The sequence below is a fragment of the Pristiophorus japonicus genome, chromosome 14 (genome assembly GCF_044704955.1).
Source record: "Pristiophorus japonicus isolate sPriJap1 chromosome 14, sPriJap1.hap1, whole genome shotgun sequence".
Classification (NCBI taxonomy): domain Eukaryota; kingdom Metazoa; phylum Chordata; class Chondrichthyes; family Pristiophoridae; genus Pristiophorus; species Pristiophorus japonicus.
Window position 1 is genome coordinate 22654046 of NC_091990.1, and position 24373 is coordinate 22678418.

A 24373-nucleotide genomic window follows, 5' to 3' on the forward strand; every position below is an offset into this window, starting at 1 on the left:
CACCCGACCCGCTGGAAAACTCCGACCTACAGCACAGAAACAGGCCATTCGGCCCAACCAGTCCATGCCGGCATTCATGCTCCACTCAAGCCTGTAAATGGGTTCAAGATACAGCTTGGTGCATTTCTGAAGAGGAAAGGAGTTGAGAAACGTATTGAAAAAACAGGATTAGAGTTTGACCTATTGCAAGAGGCAGGGCTTTAGGAGTATTTAGCTTTTTCTTGTGTTCTTATGGAGTGAAGAACTTTTTCCTTCCTTCCTTTCCTTCCTTCTTTCTGTTTCTCTCTTTTTTCTTTCTTTCTGTCTCTCTCCCTTTCTGACTCTCTCGCTATCTTTCTGTCTCTTTTTTCTCTTTTTCAGTCTCACTCATTCTGTCTCTTTCTTTTCTTCTTTTTCTTTTTGTTTCTCGTTCTCTTTCTTGGGTTCTTTGTGTCTCTTTTTTTTTCTTTTTCTTTCCGTCTCTCACTTTCTTTTTGCTTTCTCTTTCTCCCTTTCTGTCTCTGTCGCTCTCTCTCTTTTCTGTCTCTTTCTGTCTCTCTTTATTTCTGACTCTTTTTACCATCTCTTTCTTTCTCTTTATTTCTGTCTGCATCTTTCTCTCTCTTTCTGTCTTCCTTCCTTTCTGTCTCCCTTTCTTTCTGTCTCTCTTTCTTTGTCTCTCTCTCGCTCCTAGGCTGTATGTTATTAAGGCCCAATGATTTAATGAAGGAAAAAAAATGTCAGGGCTATGGGGAAAGGGCGGGGAAGTGGGACTAACTGAGGTGCTCTTGCAGCAGCCGGCACGGGCTCGATGGGCCGAATGGCCTCCTTCTGTGCTATAACCATTCTATGATTCTATGAACTGAATGTACAGATTCGCATCATGTTGTGGCATTTCTGAGAATGATCCTTGAGCAAGCCACTGTTTGGGGTTGTGGTCCTTGTGACAAAACATTAGTAACACTGCATTAGAGTGGCAGCTGTGGCTCAGTGGGCAGCACTCTCGCCTCTGAGGTTGTGGGTTCAAGTCCCACTCCAGAGTCTTGAGCACAAATAAATCTAGTGCTGAGGGAGTGCTGCACTGTCGGAGGTAACATAGAAAATAGGTGCAGGAGTAGGCCATTCGGTCCTTCGAGCCTGCACCACCATTCAATATGATCATGGCTTATCATACAACTTCAGTACCTCATTCCTGCCTTCTCTCCATACCCCTTGATCCCTTTAGCCGTAAGGGCCACATCTAACTCCCTTTTGAATATATCTAACGAACTGGCCTCAACAACTTTCTGTTGTAGAGAATTCCACAGGTTCACAATTCTCTGAGTGAAGAAGTTTCTCCTTGTCCCGGTCCTAAATGGCCTACCCCTTATCCTTAGACTGTGATCCTTGGTTCTGTCTTCTGGATGAGACATTAAGCCGAGGCCCTGTCTGCTCTCAGGTGGAAGTAAAAGATCCTCTGGCACGATTTCGAAGAAGAGCAGGGGAGTTATCCCCGGTGTCCTGGCTAATATTTATCCCTGAATTAACATAACAAAAATACAGATTATCTGGTCATTATCACTGTTTTTGCTGTTTGTGGGAGCTTGCTGTGTGCAAATTGGCTGCCGCGTTTCCCACATTACCACAGTGACTATACTCCAAAAGTACTTCATGGGCTGTAAAGCGCTTTGAGACATCTGGTGGTCGTGAAAGGCGCTATATATAGCTAAGTCTTTCTTTCTTTTAGAGTAACTACAGAGGCTGGAAAGATCAGCATTCCAATTGAATGCTCCCCTCCAGCGAAGAACAGCCATTATTACCCATTGTTCAGTTGTTTTTCATAAGTGTCAGTGCTTGCCCCAAGACAGAAATGATTGAGTGGTTGGCCAACCAGATAAGCGGAAAAGATAAAGTAGCACCCTGACACTGCGGGACCAAGTATGAGATGTGTTTTTACATGCTTCATTCAACAGTGAATGAGATGGTCAGCCTTATTAATATTAATCTACTTCGTATCAAAGCACAATGCCATCAGCATTTGTCATCTCCGAATTGTGCAGCGAATCAAAAAAAAATAAACTGCCCTTCCAAAAAAGGTTAATGTGTGTGGAACTGGAGAATAGCTTCTGTTTTCCTTCTATGTAACAAAGAAAAAATTAGATTTACATAGCCCCTTTCACCACCTCACGGTACCCCACGTTATGTGCCCAAGTCCCTGCAGTGGGAATTGAACCCATGACCTTGATGATAGAAAGCTTTAGCTGCCAGGTATTTAGAATTTAATTGCCAGAAGACCATGTTATGGCCAACATTGATGGTATAGAATTTCACAGTAGCCTGGTAGCCCGCAAAGGAAGCACTTCAATTTATAATAGTGTCGTAACACAGCTCTCAGAAACAGCCCATAGTACTTCCACTAAAGAAAGAAAGTAAGTGCATTTATATAGCGCCTTTCACCACCTCAATGTCCCAAAACGCTTGAAGGAAATACAAACAGCCAATTTATGCAAAGCAAGCTCCCACAATAAGATAATAACCACATAATCTGTTTTTTTAGTGATGTTGGTTGAGGGATAAATATTGACCAGGACACCAGGGAGAACTCCCCTGCTTTTCTTCGAAATAGTGCCTGAGAGGACAGACGGGGCCTTGGTTTAATGTCTCATCCTAAAGACGGCACCTCCGACAGTGCCGCGCTCCTTCAGTGCTGCACTCCAGTGGTGCAATGTCTAGGGGAGAGTTTCTTGTGTCTGTGACCAGCCGTATTGGATTGCCTGAGCAAATATCAGAAAGTCAGGCAGGTTGATGCGCACGGCTGACTTTCTTCCAACATTTACATTTTTAATCCCGTGGAGACTGCAATTATCTGCTACGACACTCCACTAAGCTTTTGCTTCAACAGTTTGCCTTTGCAATTTGGTCAATCAAATTGAAATATCTGTGTCTAGTTCAATGTGAAATTTAGTACGATGAACTGAATCAATTGGGAATAGTATTCCACTTTGGGTGACCTAGGCTCTGTTGAACTGGGGCAACAAAGTCAAACCATTTTCAGATATTCTTCAAACTGTAGATGAGTTAACAGTCCGAGCAGGAACCTGTTCAAACATGCCATGGATTTTACAACTGGCAGAACCATTGGGGCAAATGATTGGTGAGGGTAACTTTTGCGAGACACCACACCATTGCTGGTGTCTCAATTGCAATCATTGTATCAGAATAGGATAGCTAAGCCATCCACGACTTTTCAACATGCGCTGGATGTGAATAAGGCTCCGTTAAGAGGCATGGGGACTGAAATTCAGCTCCCCAAAAAGGCCATTAACCTCCAGAAATCGGCGGCCAGGCGGCAGAGTCGATCGGTTGCCAATTTCCGGTCCAATGGCCGCAGCCAGCGAAATTCACCTCAGGGATTATTACGCCGGTCCCCACTTCTGCCTGCTGCTGCCAACCATCCTAAGTGTGTCGTCAAAGGGCGCACCGCAGATCTCCCGCACCTGCATCACACCTGCAAAATTTCGGTCCAAAAATCTATAAGCCGACGTGCAGTGCCCCTGACAGCTTTTTCTGTCGGTGCACCTTGCTTTCACTCTGTGAGCCATGGCAGCTCTTCAAGGGGAGGGCGCACTGCCGTGGTCACCATGTTTTTTTTTGCTGGCTGACTGCCAGGTCGGGCTGTCAATTATGGCCATAGGTTTGGCCGGGCCACCAACAGGCAGCCTGATACCCCCTCTTGTGTGCCGGGCCGCTGGCCCAGCCAAAACCCTCCCTGGTGGCCCAGTGGACCGAAGTTTCTAAATGCCGAAGGCTCTCCTCTTTAAGTGAAGGGGAGAGCGTGGTGACGCACACGCTTCGTGACATCATCTCTCATCATCATCATCATAGGCAGTCCCTCGAAATCAAGGAAGACTTGTTTCCACTCTAAAAGTGAGTTCTCAGGTGACTGAACAGTCCCATATGGGAATTACAGACTCTGTCACGGGTGGGATAGACAGTGGTGGACAAGGAAAGGGTGGGTGGGGAGTTTGGTTTGCCGCACGCTCCTTCCGCTGCCTGCGCTTGTTTTCTGCATGCTCTCAGCGACGAGACTCAAGGTGCTCAGCGCCCTCCCGGATGCTCTTCCTCCACTCAGTGTGGTCTTTGGCCAGGTGTCGGTGGGGATGTTGCATTTTATCAGTGAGGCTTTGAGGGTGTCATCTCTACTTCACTGCTGACTGACAGCGGCGGAGACTCGGTCCCGCCTCCACTTCCGCCCCTCGACAGGACTTACCACCCCACTTCTGCCCCCATTATGACCGACTTCCAGTTCACCGGAAAAAAAAACGACAAAGAGCTGATTTTACCTAAAGAGTCGACCTCATCCCACCCAGCGGGAAAAAAATGATTGGAGCTGAAGGCGCGACCCATTTCGAGCGAAGGTAAATTTCAGTCCCACAGGGTCTATAAAAATGTACGTCATGGTATTTTGACTTGGGCTACTGAACTTTTCGGTAGGTAGCCAATTTGATAAATAATCGGCCACACTGAGCCGGATTCCATGAGTATTGGTGAACTTTCGAAACCTCGCCTAATGTACCCACCTCACCATTCTGCCTATACCATGACTCACAACAAGTCCCGTTCACCCATCACCCCTGCGCTCGCTGACCAACATTGGCTCCCGATCCAGCAATGCCTTGATTTTAAAATTCCCCTCCTTGCTTTCAAAACCCTCCAAGGCCTTGCCGCTCCCTATCTCTGTAATCTCCTCCAGCCCCACAACCCTCTGGGATCTCTGCATTCCTCCAATTCTGGCCTCTCGCGCATCCCCAATTTTCATCGTTACATCATTGGTGGTCATGCCTTCAGCTGCCTAGGCCCTGACCTCAGAAATTCCTTCCTGCAATCTCTTTGCCTCGCCACCACTCTCTCCTGCTTTAAGATGCTCCTTAAAACATACCTCTTTGACCAAGCTTTTGGTCATTTGGTTTGGTGTGAGATTTTGATAATCCCTTCTGTAAAGCACCTTGGGATGCTTTACTACCTTAAAGGGGCTGTTTTATGGGCTTCATGAATAGAGGTACAGAGTACAAAAGCGGGAAATTATGATGAACCTTAATAAAACACTGGCTCTGCCTCAACTGGAGTATTATGTCCAATTCTGGGCACAGCACTTTAGGAAGGATGTGAAGGTCTTAGAGAGGGTACAGAAAAGATTTACAAGAATGATTCCAGAGATGAGGGACTTCAGTTACATGGATAGACTGGAGAAGCTGAGTTTGTTTTCCTTAGATAAGAGAAGAGTGAGAGTAGATTTGATAGAGATGTTCAAAATCACGAGGGGTCTAGATAGAGTAGATAGAGAGAAACTGTTCCCATTGGCAGAAGGCACAGATTTAAGGTGATTGGCAAAAGACCCAACGGCAACATCAGAAAAAACTATTTTATGCAGCGAGTGGTTATGATCTGGAATGCACTGCCTGAAAGGGTGGTGGGGGCATTCTCAATCACGAAAAGGAATTGGATAAGTACCTGAAGGGAAGAACTTGCAGGGCTACAGGGAATGGGCGGGGCAGTGGGACTAGCTGAAGTACTCTTGCAGAGAGCTGGCACGGGCTGCATGAGCCGAATGGCCTCCTTCTGTGCTGGATGATCAAACCGTAGTTCTGTTACGTTCTCTGACCTTTGTTTCTGCTCAAGGACCAACCTATCTATCTTTCTTATTGAATTGGGTGACTCCAACTTGGGTCTTGGCTTTGTAGATAAAGACACTGGCCAGTGTTTGGTACTGAACTGTGCAAACCAGGAAGATCCCAGGCTCCATCACCAATCTGCATTGTGTTAGCAGATCTCAACTGGGGCAGGAGTAAGGGCACTGTAAATGGCCACAGCACAGCTGGATGTGGGATGGGAAATATCAGCTAGGGTTCCCGCTCCTGAGCGTTAGCCAGTTGCTTGTACTGGACTGTGTATGTGCGTGCATGCGTGATAGGCTCAACTGTGATGTCTCCTCGATGAAACAATTAGAGATAAAACTCGTTTGTGAATAATGGACTTTTGCATGAGCTGCTAGCAACTGAGGAACTGTACATTCAGGAGAGAAGGTCAGAGGGAAAATAAAAAATGCAAGTTTATTGATGTCCCTAAAGCTACGTTAAAGCCATTAACTTGCTTCAAAGACACAACTTGATGAGTCGTTGCCTTTGTTCCCTCTCTAGGTTGACTTTGCCTTTATCGTGTGGTGTAGCTTCCCTGACCGGATCGTGGGTTACCCAGCTCGCAGTCATTTTTGGGATGGCAGCAAAGGATTATGGGGATACACGTCAAAATGGACCAATGAGTATTCCATGGTTTTAACCGGAGCCGCATTTTACCACAGGTAAGCACAAAACAATACAATGAACCCCTAAGGAACAGAAAAGCCGTGCTCATTGCTTCTGTGAGACACTCGGAAACCTCAGAAGGATTTTAGGTTCCGGGACAAGACATCTTTCCACCCCTCCACCACTCAATGCCCCCCTCCACCCCCTCTAGTGTTGGCTCTCTCTGAATCAGGAAGTCACTAAAATGAGTTTCATGTTTGCTCATTTCCAACCAATTCTCATTGGGGTTGACTATGTGGGCTTATTCAGCTTTCATCTCTGGAGTAAGGCTATCCAATGTTTGAGGTGTCCAGAAATGTTGTAATGAATGTAAATCAGATGCGGAAGGCCTCTTTTCTACTAATACAAGTCTATGTTTCCACCTTAGTTTTTATAATAATATAAGAAATAAGAGCAGGAGTAGGCTACATGGCCCCTCGAGCCTGCTCCGCCATTCAATAAGATCATGGCTAATCAGATCCTGGACTCAGCTCCACTTCCCCTCCTGCTCCCCACAACCCTTTATTCCCTTATACAAGGTGTAATTATTGTTATATTGGGCTGGATTTTCGGGCTTCAACTGCCCGTTAGTGCCCTGGAGGGGCGACAATGGCGGTGGTAAGCACTTCCGGGCGGGCGGCTAGCTTCCAGCACCCCGCTGGGACTTTCGCTGCCGGTTTCGATGGGGCACGGAGCATTACCACCCGGAAGATGTACCACTGTGGAAGCAGGCGTTCCGAGCCCTGGGGGCCGCCGTGAGATAAGTAATGCCGACCGCAGGTAAGTGTGATTGTTTTCTATTTCATTTTGTTTCGCGATTATACTGTGGTGGCGTGAGTTATTTATTGGGAATGTTTTTGGTGGGTTTTTTTTCAGGTTTTTTTTTTGCCCTCTCCCCCGAGGCCAGCTGTTTAGCTCGGGATTTTCGCTTGCTCAGCCAGCCTAGTGCCCTAAGAGAGTGTAACGCCTGCCTTAGCGCTCCGCCCCACACTCGGCGCCCAGTTGCCGAATTTTGCTGACTGAAGCGCAAACTGTTCCCGGGTGCAAACTTTACCGCCCCGCCGCCATTTCCACCCCGAAATGAGCAGAAGCGAAAATCCAGCCCAATGGCTTCTGATGCATTTTCATAAGCAGGATATTCAATCCCAGCCTCTGCCGCTACCATAGCAACTGGAGTAGACCATTCAGCATTGCTCTGCTATTCAATTAGATCGCCGACAGTACAGCGCTCCCTCAGCACTGCACTGGGAGTGTCAGCCTAGATTGTGGGCTCAAGTCTCTGGAGTGGGATTTGAACCCAGGACCTTCTGACTCAGAGCTGGTGACGACTGTTATCTGCCATGATTGTGAGAAGCTAACAAGGGGACAGGACAGCAAAATGGCAATGTGTGTGCGTGTGCACGGAGGGATATTTTGACAAAAACAATAGACATATTCACTGTGCAGCCAATGCTGAGTTCGCTGTAACTGTGTAGGGTCACCCAGTTGGCCTCAGTGCCCCTGGATGAGTTCGACCCGCTCCCCAGGATAAGATTACAAGAGGAAGATCATTTGCTACATTTTAATTCATCCAATGAGAGAGCCCTGCACCCCACCCACCTCACTCCAGCATATCATTGTTTCTTAAATGTCTCCTGGGCTTTTAATTCCAATGCTGTCTCTAGCAACCGGTCCAAAGATGACAGGATCGATTGCTGCTGGAACAGCACATGTGTGTAACCTAGTGTCAACCTCTCCCCCCTTAGTGGTCAGATATGCTGGTGATTCGAACCCCACTGTAACCCACCCACCCCACTGTAACTCCACCCACCCCCCACTGTAACCTCACCCACTCCACTGTAACCCCACCCACTCCACTGTAACCCACCCACCCCACTGTAACCCACCCACCCCACTGTAACCCCACCCACCCACTGTACCCCCAAACTGCACCCACCCACTGTAACCCCACCCACCCACTGTACCCCCAAACCGCACCCACCCACTGTAACCCCACCCACCCACTGTAACCCCACCCACCCACCGTAACCCCACCCACCCACTGTAACCCCACCCACCCACTGTAATACCACTCATCCACTGTATCCCCACCCACCCACTGTAACCCCACCCACTGTAACCCCACCCACCCACTGTAATACCACCCACCCACTGTAACCCCACCCACCCACCATAACCCCACTGTAACCCCACCCACCCACTGTAATACCACCCACCCACTGTATCCCCACCCACCCACTGTAACCCCACCCACCCACTGTAACCCCACCCACCCACTGTAATACCACCCATTTCAGGCGATGACCTTGCTGCCTGGTCAGAAAAGTGGGACATTGGTGCGTAAATCACCCAGCCGACTTGCCCGGACACTTCGGGTAACCTAACTGCTAATGTCCCTCCTCGATCCCGTCATCTTCCATTTTAATCTGCAGTTCTGACCAAGCTTCCAGGACACCCGCCTTCTTTAAATGTGCAGATTGGGGTCTGATGATGTCATCGGGACGCGACTGCAATTTTACCTCTGGCCTGAGTGAGGAATCATTGCGGTTCTCCCACCAGGTGACGATAGCGGGAAGAGGATCCAAAGAATGAATGAATTAATTCTCCTACCCCTCCCCCTCGCCCTGACTCATGGAAACGCAATCAAACAGTACTGTTAATATCTCTCTATCCTTCCAATCCTCCTTTTAAAAATGCCAATTGACCCTGAATCAATCCCAGCTATAGTGAGCTGTTCCACATGGTCACTGTCCTGCAGGGAAAATGACCTTGTTCTGTGCCTTGAACGTCATAGAAATAAGGGTAGGCCGTTCAGCCCCTCAAGTCTGTTCCGCCATTCGGTTTGATCATAGCTGATCTGTATCATAATTCCATTTACCCGCTTTGGTTCCATAACAAGAATCTTATCAATCTCAGTTTTTGGGGGCAGAGAGCTCCAGGTGTCCACTACCCTTTGTGTGAAGGTGTGCTTCCTGACATCACCCCCTGGTTCTACACCGATCATCGACGGAACGCTGGCTGATTTATTTTTGCCTCCTTGTCCCGAGAACTGTATCCAATTGTTGCGGCTTCACTCTACCCCTGGCTGAGAGCATTTAACTCAGCACAGGCCTGGGGTTGAACCTGGGCCTTTCCTTTTCCTAGTACCTACCTTTAATATCCGAGCCATCAGGAGTGGGTAAACATCCATGTCAGCCTGCTGGTCTGACTCGTCTCTGACTGGAAGTAAACAGAATGTACAGCACAGACACAGACCAGTCGGCCAAGCTGATCTATGCTGGTGTTTATCCCTGTGCCGGTGTTTATCCTGCACACGAGCCTCCTCCCACCCTCTTCATCTCACCCTGTCAGCATATCCTTCTGCTCCTTTCTCCCTCATGTACTTATCTGGCTTCTCCTTAAATGTATCTACACTATTCACCTCAACCACGCCATGTGGTCGCGAGTTCCACATTCTAACCACTCTCTGAGTAAAGAAGTTTCTTCTGAATTCCTTATTAGTGACTACCTTATATTTATGGCTCCTCTTACCCCCCACCCCACACAAGTGGAAACACCTTCTCTACTACATTATCGAACTCCTTCATTATTTTAAAGATCTCCATTTGGTTATCCCTCAGCCTTCTCTTTTCTAGACAAAAGAGCCCCTGCCGCTTCAGTCTTTCCTTATAGTGATCACCTCTGAGTTCTGGTATCACCCTTGTAAATCTTTTGTGCACTTTCTCCAGTGCCTCTATATCTTTCTTTGTAATATGGAGACCAGAACTGTGCGCAGGTTGGGCGTGTACACATGGAAGTGGCCTACTCGAGCAAATACAGAGAGAAAAATAATAAATGACTGCAATATGCTACAGGTGCAGTGTCGTGAATCCGGAATGTTCCGGAACCAGGAACGATTGGTGGCAGGGTTGTCCGGAATCCGTAAAATATTCTGGAATCCGGACCCGCCGACCTCGGAGCCCCGCCGCTGCCCGACCTCGGGCCTTGCCTCGCCCTGCTCGTCTCGCCGCTGCTGCCCTTACCTTGGGGCCTCCTCAGTGGCCTGCCCGACGACCACCTCAGCGGGGCCCCGCCCAACGACCTCCTCCTCGGCGGACCCCAGACAGCCCGAACAGCTCCTTGGCAGGGAACACAACCCCCCCGCCCCTTTCTGACGTTCCGAAATCCAGAAATACCCGAACCTGAGCTCGAATGTTTCCGGATTCATGACATCAGGAAGCAAATCGAAAGTCCGGAACATCCGAGGGTTCCGGATTTTAGGCGCTGCACCGGTAATGGTCAGGTAACCTGTTTTACTGATATTGTTTGAGGGATATATATTGGCCAGGACATGGGGGTAACTCCTCTGCACTTCTTCAGAATAATGCAATGGGATTTTTACATCCACCCATGGGGGCAGGTGGGGGGGGGGGCCTCGGTTTAACGTCTCATCTGAAAGACAGCACCTCTGACAGTGCTGCTCCCTCGGTACTGCACTGGGAGTGTTAGCCTAGATTTCTGTGCTCAAGTCTCGAGTGGAACTTGAACTCACAACCTTCTGACTCGGAGGCTAAAGTTTTACTCCAACATGGCCTTGCCATGATCATCTAACTCAGCACAGATCAGGAATCGAACGTGGGGCCTCACTGTTTTGTATAACTCGATACCACACAGTGACTGGTGCATTTCCAACTGGTGCATCAGGGGAACTGCACAGAAAACGCTTAGTTTGATTGCTGTCGAGGTTCCCTGAGCTTGTTTTTTGTATTTTCATAGATATTACCATCACCTGTTTACACATTACCTGCCAGCGAGTCTTCACGCACTCATAGACCAGACCGCCAACTGCGAAGACATCCTGATGAATTTCCTGGTGTCAGCAGTCACCAAACTTCCCTCAATCAAAGTCACGCAGAAGAAACAGTATAAAGAGACACTGATGCAACAGGTGTGTCAAGTTATTTTTGTTATGTCTCAAATAAAGCAATGTGACTGAGTACTGTAGACTTGAGCAAGTGTGACCATAGTCTCTTTATTCTGACTCCAGAATGCTGGCACAGCATGGGAGGCCTGCTTATATACAGTGCTCCCAAGGGATGCTGGGATCCCTTGGGACTCCAGCAGATGCGCCCTCTGGTGGCGGTAGAATGCTGGTTACAAGGTGTTGCATACATAACATCATTACCCCAATGGAGAGTGCTGGGAATGGAGGAGACACAAAGGGGCTACGTAGTGGCCACCCCATTCATAGGATATTTGCTCCATGGGTGTTCCTAGAACATAGCTTTAAAATTGGATCAGAAGGGTTTTATTGAGGAGAAACTGTTTCCACTGGGAGGAAGGGTCAGTACCCAGCGGGAGTAGTGTGTTTAATTCTGACACAAGCCTAGTCTATGTAATCTCTCCTCATAATCTAACCCTTTGGAGCCCGGGTAAAAATATGCCTCTGAGTATATCTTTAAAAGGCGCGCTGGAACAGTTCCAAAATAATTCAAAGAGCCATTAAAATCATTTGAGAGTGATTTTGTCCCTCGTTTATCAGATATTATATAGACAGAGGCTGTTCCTAAAATGTTCCAAAATAATTTATTCTAAGCCTCCCATCCCATTACTCATTCCAATGTTTTTTTAAAGTTCAGTATAAATGAACCTTTTGAATCAGCGTTTGGTTTCCGAATTTACGAAGGAATGGCACCAGGGCTGAGGGACCTCAGTTATATGGAGAGACTGGAGAAGCTGGGCTGTGTCTCCTTAGAGCAGAGAAGGTTACGAGGAGATTTAATAGAGGCATTCAGAATCATAAAGAGTTTTGATAGAGTAAATAAGGAGAAAGTTTTTCAAGTGGCAGAAAGGATCGGTAACCAGAGGACACAGAATTAAGGTGATTGGCAAAAGAACCAGAGGGTAGATGAGAATTCTTTTTACGTAGTGACTTATTATGATTTGAAATGCGCTGCCTAAAATGATGGGGGAAGCAGATTCAATAGTAACTTTCAAAAGGGAAATTGGATAAATGCTTGAAGGAGAGAAAACAGCAGGGCGATTGGGGAAAGAGCAGGGGAATGGGACTAATTGGATAGCTTTCAAAGAGCTGGCACAGGCACAGGCCGAATGGCGTCATTCTGTGTTGTAAGAGTCTATGATAATACATTGCCCAGTGGATTAGTGAATAATTGACTGCCCAGTAAACTGAACTGTACAGACTGGGTTCCAGGTTCAGCTCCTGGGTCGTGGGGCCGGAGCCCTGGGTCGTGGGCCTGGGTCGTGGCCCTGGTGCCTGAGGTCATGGGCCTGGGTCATGGCCCTGGTGCCCTGGGTCGTGGGCCTGGTGCCCTGGGTCATGGGACTGGGTCGTGGGCCTGGGCCTGGTGCCCTGGGTCTGGTGCCCTGGGTCGTGGATCTGGTGCCCTGGGTCAAGGGGCTGGGGCCTGGGCCTGGGGTCGTGGGCCTGGTGCCCTGGGTCATGGGCTTGGTGCCCTGGGTCGTGGGCCTGGTGCCCTGGGTCGTGGGCCTGGTACCCTGGGTCGTGGGCCTGGTGCCCTGGGTCGTGGGCCTGGAGCCCTGGGTCGTGGGCCTAGTGCCCTGGATCGTGGGCCTGGGTCGTGGGCCTGGAGCCCTGGGTCGTGGGCCTGGGTCGTGGGAATGGTGCCCTGGATCGTGGGCCTGGGTCGTGGGAATGGTACCCTGGGTCGTGGGGCTGAGTCGTGGATCTGGGTCATGGGCCTGGTGCCCTGGGTCGTGCAGCTGGGTCGTGGGCCTAGTGCCCTGGATCGTGGGCCTGGAGTCCTGGGTCGTGGGCCTGGGTCGTGGGAATGGTGCCCTGGATCGTGGGCCTGGTTTGTGGGGCTGGTGCCCTGGGTCGTGGGGCTGGGTCGAGGGACTTGGGCCTGGTGGCCTGGGTCGTAGGCCTGGGTCGTGGGTCTGGTGCCCTAAGTCGTGGGTCGTAGGCCTGGAGCCCTGGCTAATGGGCCTGGGTCATGGGAATGGTGCCCTAGGTCGTGGATATGGGTTGTGGGCCTGGAGCCCTGGGTCGTGGGCCTGGTGTCCTGGGTCGTGGAACTGGAGGCCTGGGGCTGTTATGTTGCAGCCTTATCTCTGACTTGTGATCCCTTCGAGTGTGCCTTTGCCATTGGAAGTGTGGAGCTAGCTCTTTAACGACTAGGCTGGCGCATAAGTAAAGGATGAGGTAATGGAGGGCTACCAGAGCTCAAAGAGTCAGCAGAGGAGAAAAAGGGGGGACATATGGACAGGAGGATGCCATTCAGCCCCTCGAACCTGTCCTGCCATTCAATGAGATCATGGCTGTTCTGTATCCGAACTCCATCCACCTCCCATTGCACCATATCCCTTAATACCCTTGTCTAGTAAAAATCTATCCATTTTTAGATTTTTAAACTATCGATCTCAGATTTAAAATGATTAATTGAGTTAGCATCTACTGCTTTTCCTGGGAGAGATTCCACACTTCTATCACCCTTTGCATGAGGAAGTGTTTCTTAACTTCTCCCCTGAATGGGCTGGCTCTAATTTTAAGGTTATGCCCCTTTGACCTAGACTCACCAACGGAACATGTTCTCTTTATCTACCCGATCAATTCCTTTCAAAATCCTAAAAACCTCAATACAATCACTCCTTAACCTTCTATATTCCAGGGAATACAAGCCTACTTTATGTAATCTCTCCTCATGATTGGAAGAAGGATAGTTAAAAAAAAAAGTGTCAGTTAAAGGCACCCTTGGGTGCAGCCATATTATGTCGTCACCTGATTACCAACATGAAACCCGAGCTCAGTGACACTGTGAAAGGGGGGGGAGGTGGGAATGCTGGGCTGGAGCCAAATGGCTAGACAGGATGTCAGACAGATATCATTACAAGGAACACAGCAGCAATTAGCATTGGTTCCGTGATTCCATCGCAGAATAATGATAGCTTCACGGTAATCTTGCAGTGATAAGTCTACCAGCTGCCTGTTTGCTGTGATCAATAATCACTCGCAATTAATGAGCTGTGATCCTGATAACATGAGTTGGACCACGAATGGTCTGCTGGCGTCAGCAGTTCTGTATGCGACTTGTGAAAAATTATCAATTTGTAATATTTATGTCCTGTTCGATTTAATTATGCGTGCTGCATGCAATTCTTAATTAAAGCACTTTAAATAATATATGATCCTTTTACATTCAGTTGTTAGCAGCACTCCCATTAGTGTATCATTTCAAGTAATTGATTTTAACGTTGTCCTTTGCTCCAGAAACCAGTTTATATATATATATATATATTTAAAAAAACCACACACATTAAGTTCCCTCGATGATTGGGTTGATAGAAGCAATGAGAAACTTTGTTACCTCTAGACTTGACTATTCCAATAGTCAGACTCCCACCTTCCACATTCCTTGAACTTGAGCTCATCTAAAACTCTGCTGCCGGTGTCATAACTCGTACCAAGTCCAGTTCACCCATTCATCATAGGCAGTCCCTGAAAATCGAGGAAGACTTGCTTCCACTCTAAAAGTGAGTTCTTAGGTGACTGAACAGCCCAATGCAGGAATTACAGGTGGGACAGACAGTGGTTGAAGGAAAGGGTGGGTGGGGAGTCTGATTGCCGCACGCTCCTTCCGCTGCCTGCACTTGTTTTCCGCATGCTCTCGGCGACGAGACTCGAGATGCTCAGCGCCCTCCCGGATGCTCTTCCTACACTTAGAACGGTCTTTGGCCAGGGACTCTCAGGTGTCAGTGGGGATGTTGCATTTTATCAAGGAGGCTTTGAGGGTGTCCTTGAAACGTTTCCTCTATCCACCTGGGGCTCGTTTGCTGTGTAGGAGTTCCGAGTAGAGGGCTTGCTTTGGGAGTCTTGAGTCAGGCATGCAAACAATGCGGCCCACCTAACGGAGCTGGTCGAGTGTGGTCAGTGTTTCGATGCTGGGGATGTTGCCCCTGTGCTCGCTGACCTACATTGGCTCCCGGTCTGGCAACACCTTGAATTTCAAACTCTCCATGGCATCGCACCTCCCTATCACTGTAATGCCCTCCAGTCCTAAAACCCTCCGAGATCTCTGCGCTCCTCCAATTCTGGCTTCTAGCACATCCCTGATTTCCATCACTCCACCATTAGCGGCCGTACCTTCAGCTGCCTAGGCACTGAGCTCTGAAATTCCTCGTTGGGACAAAGCCTGTGCCGATCGGGAGAAGACCTATCGGAGGAGGGAAGGATGAGCCGCAGCACAGGAATTTCCTGGCAGGTCCCGATCCGTCACCCCGTCGTTGTTAGATGTGTTGCGGAAATGGGGTTTCATCACGGATTCCTGGCGAAGTTACATACCCCTCCCCCCACTCCCGCTCCCAGGAGCTCGGGGCTCCTGTACAGTTTGTAGTGTCAGCCGTGGCTCAGTGGGTAGCACTTTCACCTCTGAGTCAGAAGGTCTATTTCAGGAACTTGAGCACAAAAATCTAAACTAACAATCACGTGCTGTACTGAGGGAGTGCTGCACAGTCGGAGGTGCCGGCATTCAGATGAGACGTTAAACCGAGGCCCCAGCTGTCTTCTCAAGTGGATGTAAAAGATTCCACGAATTATTTCGAAGAAGATCAGGGGAGTTCTGTCCGGTGGCCTGGCCAATATTTATCCCTCAATCAACCTCACTAAAACAGATAATCTTGTCATTATCACATTGCCGTTTGTGGGAGCTTGCTGTGCGCAAATTGGCTTTTTTTTTGTTCGTTCACGGGATGTGGGCTTCACTGGCAAGGCCAGCATTTATTGCCCATCTCTAATTGCCCTTGAATGGCATTTCATAGGGCAGTTAAGAGTCAATCACGTTGCTGAGAATCTGGAGTCACATATAGGCCAGACCAGGTAAGGATTTTCTTCCCTAAAGGACATTAGTGAACCAGATGGGTTTATATGACAATCCAGAAATTTCATGGTTACCATTATTGATACTAGCATTTATTTATTTAATGACCTGAATTTAAAGTCCCCAGCTGCCTTGGTGGGATTTGAACTCGCGTCTCTGGATTATTAGTCCAGCAACATTACCACTGTGCTACCATTCCCTTACCATTTCCTACAGCGACTACACTTCAAAATAAGTACTTCATTGGCTGTAAAGCTTTAGGGACGTCCTGAGTTTGTGAAGGGCGCTATATGAATGCAAGTTCTTTCTTACTTTACCTACTTCCACCCCCACCCCCCACCCCCAATTCCAGAAGCATTTATACACCCTCGTTCAAAGACAAGGGTGTCCCTCAGAGTCAGCGCTGTTATATAAACGGGACAGATGGCACCCAGATGTCGACACTGCTTTTAGTGAGCTGTCTTGAACTGTGTATCGAGACACGTTACAAACTTTCCCACAGGATTAACCCAAGGACTTTTCCAGATGTTTTCCTGGCATTGGGATCGATTTTACGGATCACCAGGGTCTCCCTCCCTTTCACATTTGTTAGGGGTATGGTGGTGTAGTGGTTAAGCTGCTGGTCAAGTAATCCGAGTAAGTGAGTTCAAATCCCACCATGGTTGTTGGAGAATTAGAATTTAATATAGAAATAAAGTCGGGATATTAAAAAAATTGATTGACGGTCATAAAAACCCAACCGGTTCACTATTGTCCTTCAGGGAAGGAAACCTGCTGCCCTTACCCAGTCAGGCCTATATGTGACTCCTGTCCCACACTAACATGGTTGGCTCTTAACTGCCCTCTGATCTAACAGTTGTATCAAACCGTTACAAGGAATATCTAACAACTGTTGTGGGAGCACCTTCACTATTAAAATGAAAACAACTTGCATTTATACAGCGCCGTTAACATAGTGAAAACGTTCACGGGGGTGATTATCAATCAAAATTTGACACCACGCCACATAAGGAAAAATGACCAAAAGTTTGGTCAAAGAGGTAGGTTTTAAGGAGCGATTTAAAGTAGGAGAGGTTTAGGGAGGGAATTCCAGAGCTTTGGGCCTAGGCAGCTGAAGGCACATCCACCAATGGTTGAGCGATGAAAATCAGGGATGCGCAAGAGGTCAGAATTGGAGGTGTGCAGAGATCTCGGAGGGTTGTAGGGCTGGAGAAGGTTACAGAGATAGGGACTGCCGTGGTTTAGCAAGAAAGCACACCACCTTCTCAGGGCAACTAGGGAATGGGCAATAAATGCCGGCCTTGCATGTGACCCCTCCCCCCCCCCACAACCCGAGAATGCATTTATTTTTAAAAACACTGCCCAAGATTCCCTGTGCTTTGCTGTCCTCCTGCCTCGTTTTCCATTCAGATCTCCAGCTGGACAGCCAAGCCCAGAAAAGATGGGAACGTGGCTTGACTCACAGCCTTTATCGAGCAAAAGATCTGGATGTCAGCCTTTGATCAATGGGTAGCTCACCTTGGAGTCAGTGGATTGTGGGTTCAAGTCCTACTCCAATCTAGGCTGACACTCCAATCTAGGCTGAGGTGCCGTCTTTTGTATCAGATGTTAAACCGAAGCCCTGCCTGCCTTCTCAGGTAAAAGATCCCAAAGCCAAAAGCACTAATTCAACAGGAAAAATTGCAATGGAGAATGAAGGTTGAGAGGTGTGAGAAGGGCCTACATTCCCAGACAAGCTTGCTCTTGTATCCTGTCTAGCAGTACGAGCGATAACTCAGCATTGCCATTTTAAGGGGTTAGCATTTCACCAGTAGCCTCCTCTGTTTGTTGAGACCAAGTGCATGGAATCAGTTTTCAAGACGGTACTTGCTCATTCATTCTATTCCCTGCATAGTTGGAAGCTGGATTGATTTCTGGTTCGATTGGGTAGGCAGACCTGTGAGATTTAGACACCATCATTCATGGGTTGAACTAACACTGACACCGGGCGATCAATGATGTGCCCACTGTGGACGGAAGGTTTAGTAATCATGCTACCATCCCTTGTTGTTGATATATTATTGATTAACTCTTGCTGAATAATTTAGGGGCTGTAATTCTAGTAATGACTAAAGTAAATGAATTCCAAAAACCTGTGCCCTGAGCATTAACTGCTTGGACCCGTATGGTGGAATTTATTCAACAGGACAAATAGTTTTCTGTCATGTCGTTGCCCAGAGACATAGGGCCCGAAGTTGGTGAGGGCCAAGGCCCGCCCAAAGTACTGCCGATGGCCGCCGAGAGACCGGGCGGTACTTTGCCAGGAAGATGCCTCTAAAAGAGGTGGCAGTATCAACAGGCGGCAAAATAACGGGTTATGCCGTCAATCTGGGTGGCAGCGGGCGGGAGCTCTCAATCTCGGCAGCAAAGGCTCTTGCCGTCCAAGTGCCGCCGAGGATGGAGTCAGGCCCAGGGAGGGTGGAAGAGCTGAAAATAAAAAGCATTACAAAAAAAAACCAACAGAACACCTTCAGTAAGTCACCATTCGGTAAAAATTTTTTTTAAAATATGTTCACTAACCTTTTTTTTCCCCGTTCTTCATACCTACCGTCGGGGTTAGACCAGCCTCCACACAGCGCGTCCTTACCCCTGCTGGCACCGACTCCCGCCCGCACCAACATGGCATCTCGGCGGGCGGAAGGCCACTTGTGCTACAAGGCCGCCAGAGGATGTCAGCGGGCGGTTTCCTGGTGGTACTCCCCTCCCACCCCGCTCCAGCCCAAGTGGAAACTGGGAGAGAGAGGAAACCGGAGGCAAACCTCGGTGGCAGTCGGCAGCAGCAGGTGGCAGTGGGCGGTAAGGCCACCAATATCGGGCCTGTAGAATTTTATTTAAATGCTACCTGTTTCGAATAGTTTGCTGTTCCATTAGGCCTATTGTTTCTCCCACATTGGGTAGCAGGGTAGTGTAGGTGCTCTGCAGGATCACAATCACGGGACTGCTTTGATTCTGCTGGGAAACTAGAAATCTCAAAATAAAACACTGGGACAAATCGTGCTGGAGCGGGGCATCTTGTGGTGTGAGACGTTTTTTCCCCCGCACCCTGCTGCGCGATTCATACAAGTGCGAGCTGATAACGGCGCGGTGAGGGCAACGGGGGCATCAGGGACCTCAGTGAACGACAGGACCAGCAGTCGATCTCCTTAACCGACGAGATTTACGGATTGAGAAAAATAAATGGAGAAATGCCGGAGAAGGAAATCGGGTGAATTAGAGTCAAATCAGGTACAGAAAGAGAAATAGAGGGAGAGCGAGAGAGACAGAAAGGAAAAGTAAGAAAAAAAGATTACATTTTAGAAATTTGATTTTTTTTTTTAAATCTCCAAGAAGAATTTACTACATGCAGGAATAAGACTCCATGGTTTCAGTTGTTCCCTTTCTGGGCCGGAGCAGTTGATTGGCATTGCATTAATAATTATTGTTAAAAGGCTACTTTCGCTGTTAAGTATGAGGCCCAACTGTCCGTGGTGAGTTTAATGGACATTTAATGTGCAAATCCAGCAAGTTCTTATAAATAACGGGGTTGCTAAGGACAAGGTGCCATTTGTCGGCAGCAAATGGGGGGGGGGAGGGCGGGGGGGGGGCAGCATAAATCAACCAGCAAGTTCTGGAGATTTGTAATTCATGGCGTATCTCTTAATCCCCTGAACAATTTGAGCATTAATGATGTGGTCGTTAACACTCCATTATTTTTCCAGCAAGATTTGTCCTATGAAGTCATCTGTTCTCTCCATTCCACTAATGCTGACTGATCTGCGAAGTGTTTCCAGCATTTTCTGTGTTTGTTTCAGATATCCAATACCTGCAATTTTTTTTTGGTAAGGTAGAATTAATGTGATCCAGTGGTGAATCAAACGGTCTACAGAGCCAACCAACTGGAGAAAACAGAACTCACGGCCGAAACTGCAGCAACATCACCCAGTAAAAGCAGGGTGATTTCTCCAGCAAAATGCAGTGAGTGAAGGATGGTTACATAGTACAGATTATGTACGTAAAATCAGTCCCAATCACTTACAGCAGTTCAATCTGTTTGGGTAATTCCCCAGTCAATCGTGCCCATCATCTCCACGCTGGCCGGGCACGGTGGGTCACCATATCCTGCCATATTTTAATTGGCATCCTATCATGTTGCTCATTGAGTCAGAAGATGCACTCTACCTGTTTATTATCTTTGGGGAGGAGTCACAGCTACATGTTTGTCCCCCCTACTCTTGTGGAAGTTCGAATTGGGATCCCCTGGTCTGCTAATATTTGTTAGGAGTGCCTGGGAGTGTACCAATATTTGCAGGGGGGGGGGTCCCTGAGAGTGCACCGATATTTGCAGAGGGGAGTCCCTGGGAGACTACCAATAGCTGCGAAGGGTGGGGGAGTCCGTGAGAGTGTACCAATATTGGCAGGGGGATCCCTGGGAGTCTACCAATATTTGCGGGGGATGGGGGAGGGTCCCTGGAAGTGTACCAATATTTACAGAGGTGGGTCCCTGGGAGTCTACCAATATTTGTGGGGCATGGGGAAGGTTTCTGGGAGTGTACCAATATTTGCAAATGGTGACAACAGAAAACTCTGTATCTGCCATCAAACAGGTCCTTCTCGAAGCAAATGTATCTGACTTGGTGCTATTGTCCGAGGGGGCAGGTTGAACAGTTCGAAGCCAAATAGGGTGTGAGCAGTTTTAAAAATGTTTTAAAGCATGTGTGAAATACGAGCCAATCACAAAATACAGAAAATGGACTGTTTTCTTGAACCGTTTCATTTCCCAACACTGTGAGGTACCAAGCAGCTATTACGCCCCTACCCCCTACCCTTGCCCACTCCCCTCCCCGTACCTCCCCACCCCCCTTGTCAACGCTGGTTGGGCATATTCCTGGAGATTTCATCGCATGACCTCTCACCTCCATCCAGCAAGTAAAACAGCCTATATTCCCATTTACCAATATGTTTTTAATAACTACTAAATAAAAGTATTCAAAGAAAATGGGGGGGAAAAACACCCCTTCTCCTGGGTTTGTTCTGTGCCTTGTGCTGGAGATTAATCTGTAATTCCTGGAGATTGCAGACCAATCCTGGAGAGTTGGCAACCCTACTGACACTCCAAACTCAGACTGTTTGATTCAAAATTGGACTTTAAATAAATGCAAGTTGTTGTTGTATAACCTTGTGACAAAGCAGAAGGTTTTTTGTTTGACTGCATGACTTCCCGATTCTGACTTGGATACTTTATTTTTCCCGATCACACAGGGGTCAAAGAGCACTCACTGGGCCAATCCAGACCATTTCACACAGAGACAGAACTGCATTAACACATTTGCCAGCTGGTTTGGCTCCATGCCCCTCGTACAATCACAGCTCCGCCTTGACCCCGTCCTGTTCAAGGATCAAGTCTCCATCCTTCGGAAGAAGTACCGTGACATCGAGAGGCCGTGAGGGCCAAGGCTCTGAATGGTCAGCCGCTGTAGGCCTGGCCAGGGGATATCACAGGGTCAAAGGTCTTCGCAGAAGAACACAAGGCAAGAGCAGATCAAGGCTCTGCGTACTCTCCTTAAGTCTTTGAGACAATCTTCCGCACAGCCTAAAAGATTAGGCCAACTGACTTTATTTTTTAAATCGCTGTTATTTACTACAACACAATCCAAGTGGAATCACTAAAAAAAAATGTGATCTATCTCTTAATTGAGATCGTTTTGGAAGAGGCTCAGAGAGGTGGCCCAAACCCTCACAGAACTGGTCCTACGTTGAGTTCACATCACAAGACTGTGCTAATCCTAATAAAGTGAACCAGTTCTTCTCGGTTGCTTATATTATAACCTACTTTTTATGAAAGTCTGCGTGTTTGTTATTTGTAGACCTGTTCCACAAAAGGACCATAATCCAATCTAGCTACGGAGGGAGAGTTCTCCGGGGTAAATGAAGAAACCGGGTGCACGTGCCCGGCAATTTTCCAGATTTCATTCTTTTCCTTGCCGACCTAAGAAACCTGTAAAAATCGACCAATGTCAAGGGGTGAGCGCCAGGGCCTGACTAACACTCCCAGCCGCAGGAGTCCTGGTTCTGGACCCGTGTTGTTGGATGTAGGTGGTGTAAGAAGAGAGAGAGAAACCTGGAAGTGGCTCTCCTGCTGTGATCCTGTCATGGCCTGTCTAGCACAAACCAATTTACACGAAGGTTCAGTGAGTTGGTTTTAACGTCAAATTGTTCACAGTTTAAAAAAAAATAATGCAGTTCAAAATGAAAGATGCATGTTGCTGCCCACAGGATTATGTTGTATTAAATTACATTTTGTCCAATGATGTTGCATTGCATTGAATAATTTAGCACAGGCCTTTCCAATCTACCTCAGGAACACAACAACCTTAGAGTCTTACAACACAGAAGGAGACCATTCAGTCCGTGGTGCCTGTGCCAGCTCTTTGAAAGAGGTATCCAATTAGTTCCACTCCCCCTGCTCTTTCCCCACAGCTCTGCAAATATTTTCCCCTTCAAGTATGTATCATACACCCTTTTGAAAGTTATTATTGAATCTGCTTCCACCACCCTTTCAGGCAGCGTGTTCCACAATACAACTCGCTGCATAAAAAAAATTCTCCTCATCTTCCCACTGGTTCTTTTGCTAATTATCTTAATACGGCCGATTAGCCTTGTAAGGGAAAAACATAAAAGCTTTGGAATTCCATTGTGTGAATGAAGTGCATTGAACACTTAATGTGTTCGTGTGACATTACATTGTCCAATGTTACAGCTGAGTTAATTTATTTAAAAAATAAACAGGTTTAAAATAGCAAAGACACACAATGCAGCAAGTGTTTGTACACTAATGTTCGTACAGTGTTATTCAAGGCCAACAACTGAGTTATGTTCCTCAGGCACTGTTTGGGATCGCCACAGAAAGGGCCTTTGTTTGAGGATATTTACTGCTCAATTCCCATGTTTGGGATGGATGATGCTGACAGGGTAGGTGAACAAGCCACATCTTACAGCCCGAATATATGAGGGGTCCCTTTATACAAATGACAAACTCCTGGCTTCACAGATTTGGGGACCATGGAAAAACTGCTCAATGCCCTCCCCTTAAATGAAAGAATGGAGGAATGGACTATTATGGTCTGGGGCATCAGGGATGAATCCTGCAGAAATTTCCATCTAGAATGGTCTTACTTGCTGCATATTCAAGCATACTTAGGAAAACTATAACCTGTTGCATCACACACTCATTCACTCACAATCCTCCGCACCCACTCTCTCACACACACATTCACTCACAATACTTCACACACACACACTCTCACACACTCATTCATTCACAATCCTCCACACACACACTCATTCACGCACAATACTTCACACACTCTCTCACACACTCATTCGCTCACAATCCTCCACTCACACTCATTCACTCACAATCCTCCGCACCCACTCTCTCACACACACATTCACTCACAATCCTCCACTCACACTCATTCACTCACAATACTTCACACACACACACTCTCACACACTCATTCATTCACAATCCTCCACACACACACTCATTCACTCACAATACTTCACACACACACACTCTCACACACTCATTCATTCACAATCCTCCACTCACACTCATTCACTCACAATACTTCACACACACACACTCTCACACACTCATTCACTCACAATCCTCCGCACCCACTCTCTCACACACTCATTCACTCACAATACTTCACACACACACACTCTCACACACTCATTCATTCACAATCCTCCACACACACACTCATTCACGCACAATACTTCACCCACTCTCTCACACACACATTCACTCACAATACTTCACACACACACACTCTCACACACTCATTCATTCACAATCCTCCACACACACACTCATTCACGCACAATACTTCACACACTCTCTCACACACTCATTCGCTCACAATCCTCCACTCACACTCATTCACTCACAATACTTCACACACACACTCTCTCACACAAACTCATTCATTCACAATACTTCACACACACTCTCACATACATTCATTCATTCACAATCCACACACACATACCAGCTCCACAATACACACACACACACACACCAGCCTCATAAACCACACACACACACACACACACACACACCAACCTCACAACCCATACAATATTCTCTAAATGCAAACAATCCTCATTCTCACATACTCAATCTTTTCTTATGCGCTCTGTCTATCTCTCACA

At 47.6% G+C, this 24373-nt stretch overlaps 1 protein-coding gene across 1 annotated transcript in view; it reads left to right on the forward strand.

Moving 5' to 3' along the window:
- The window catches only part of LOC139279775 (exostosin-1-like), a 310837-nt gene extending 288389 nt beyond the window's left edge, over nucleotides 1–22448 (forward strand). The window contains exons 9-11 of the mRNA XM_070898984.1: nucleotides 6156–6316; nucleotides 11055–11226; nucleotides 21413–22448. Coding sequence (XP_070755085.1) covers nucleotides 6156–6316; nucleotides 11055–11226; nucleotides 21413–21598 — 519 coding nt within the window. The 3' untranslated portion in view covers nucleotides 21599–22448. The remainder of the gene's footprint in view (nucleotides 1–6155; nucleotides 6317–11054; nucleotides 11227–21412) is intronic.
- The last annotated feature ends 1925 nt before the right edge of the window (nucleotides 22449–24373 follow it).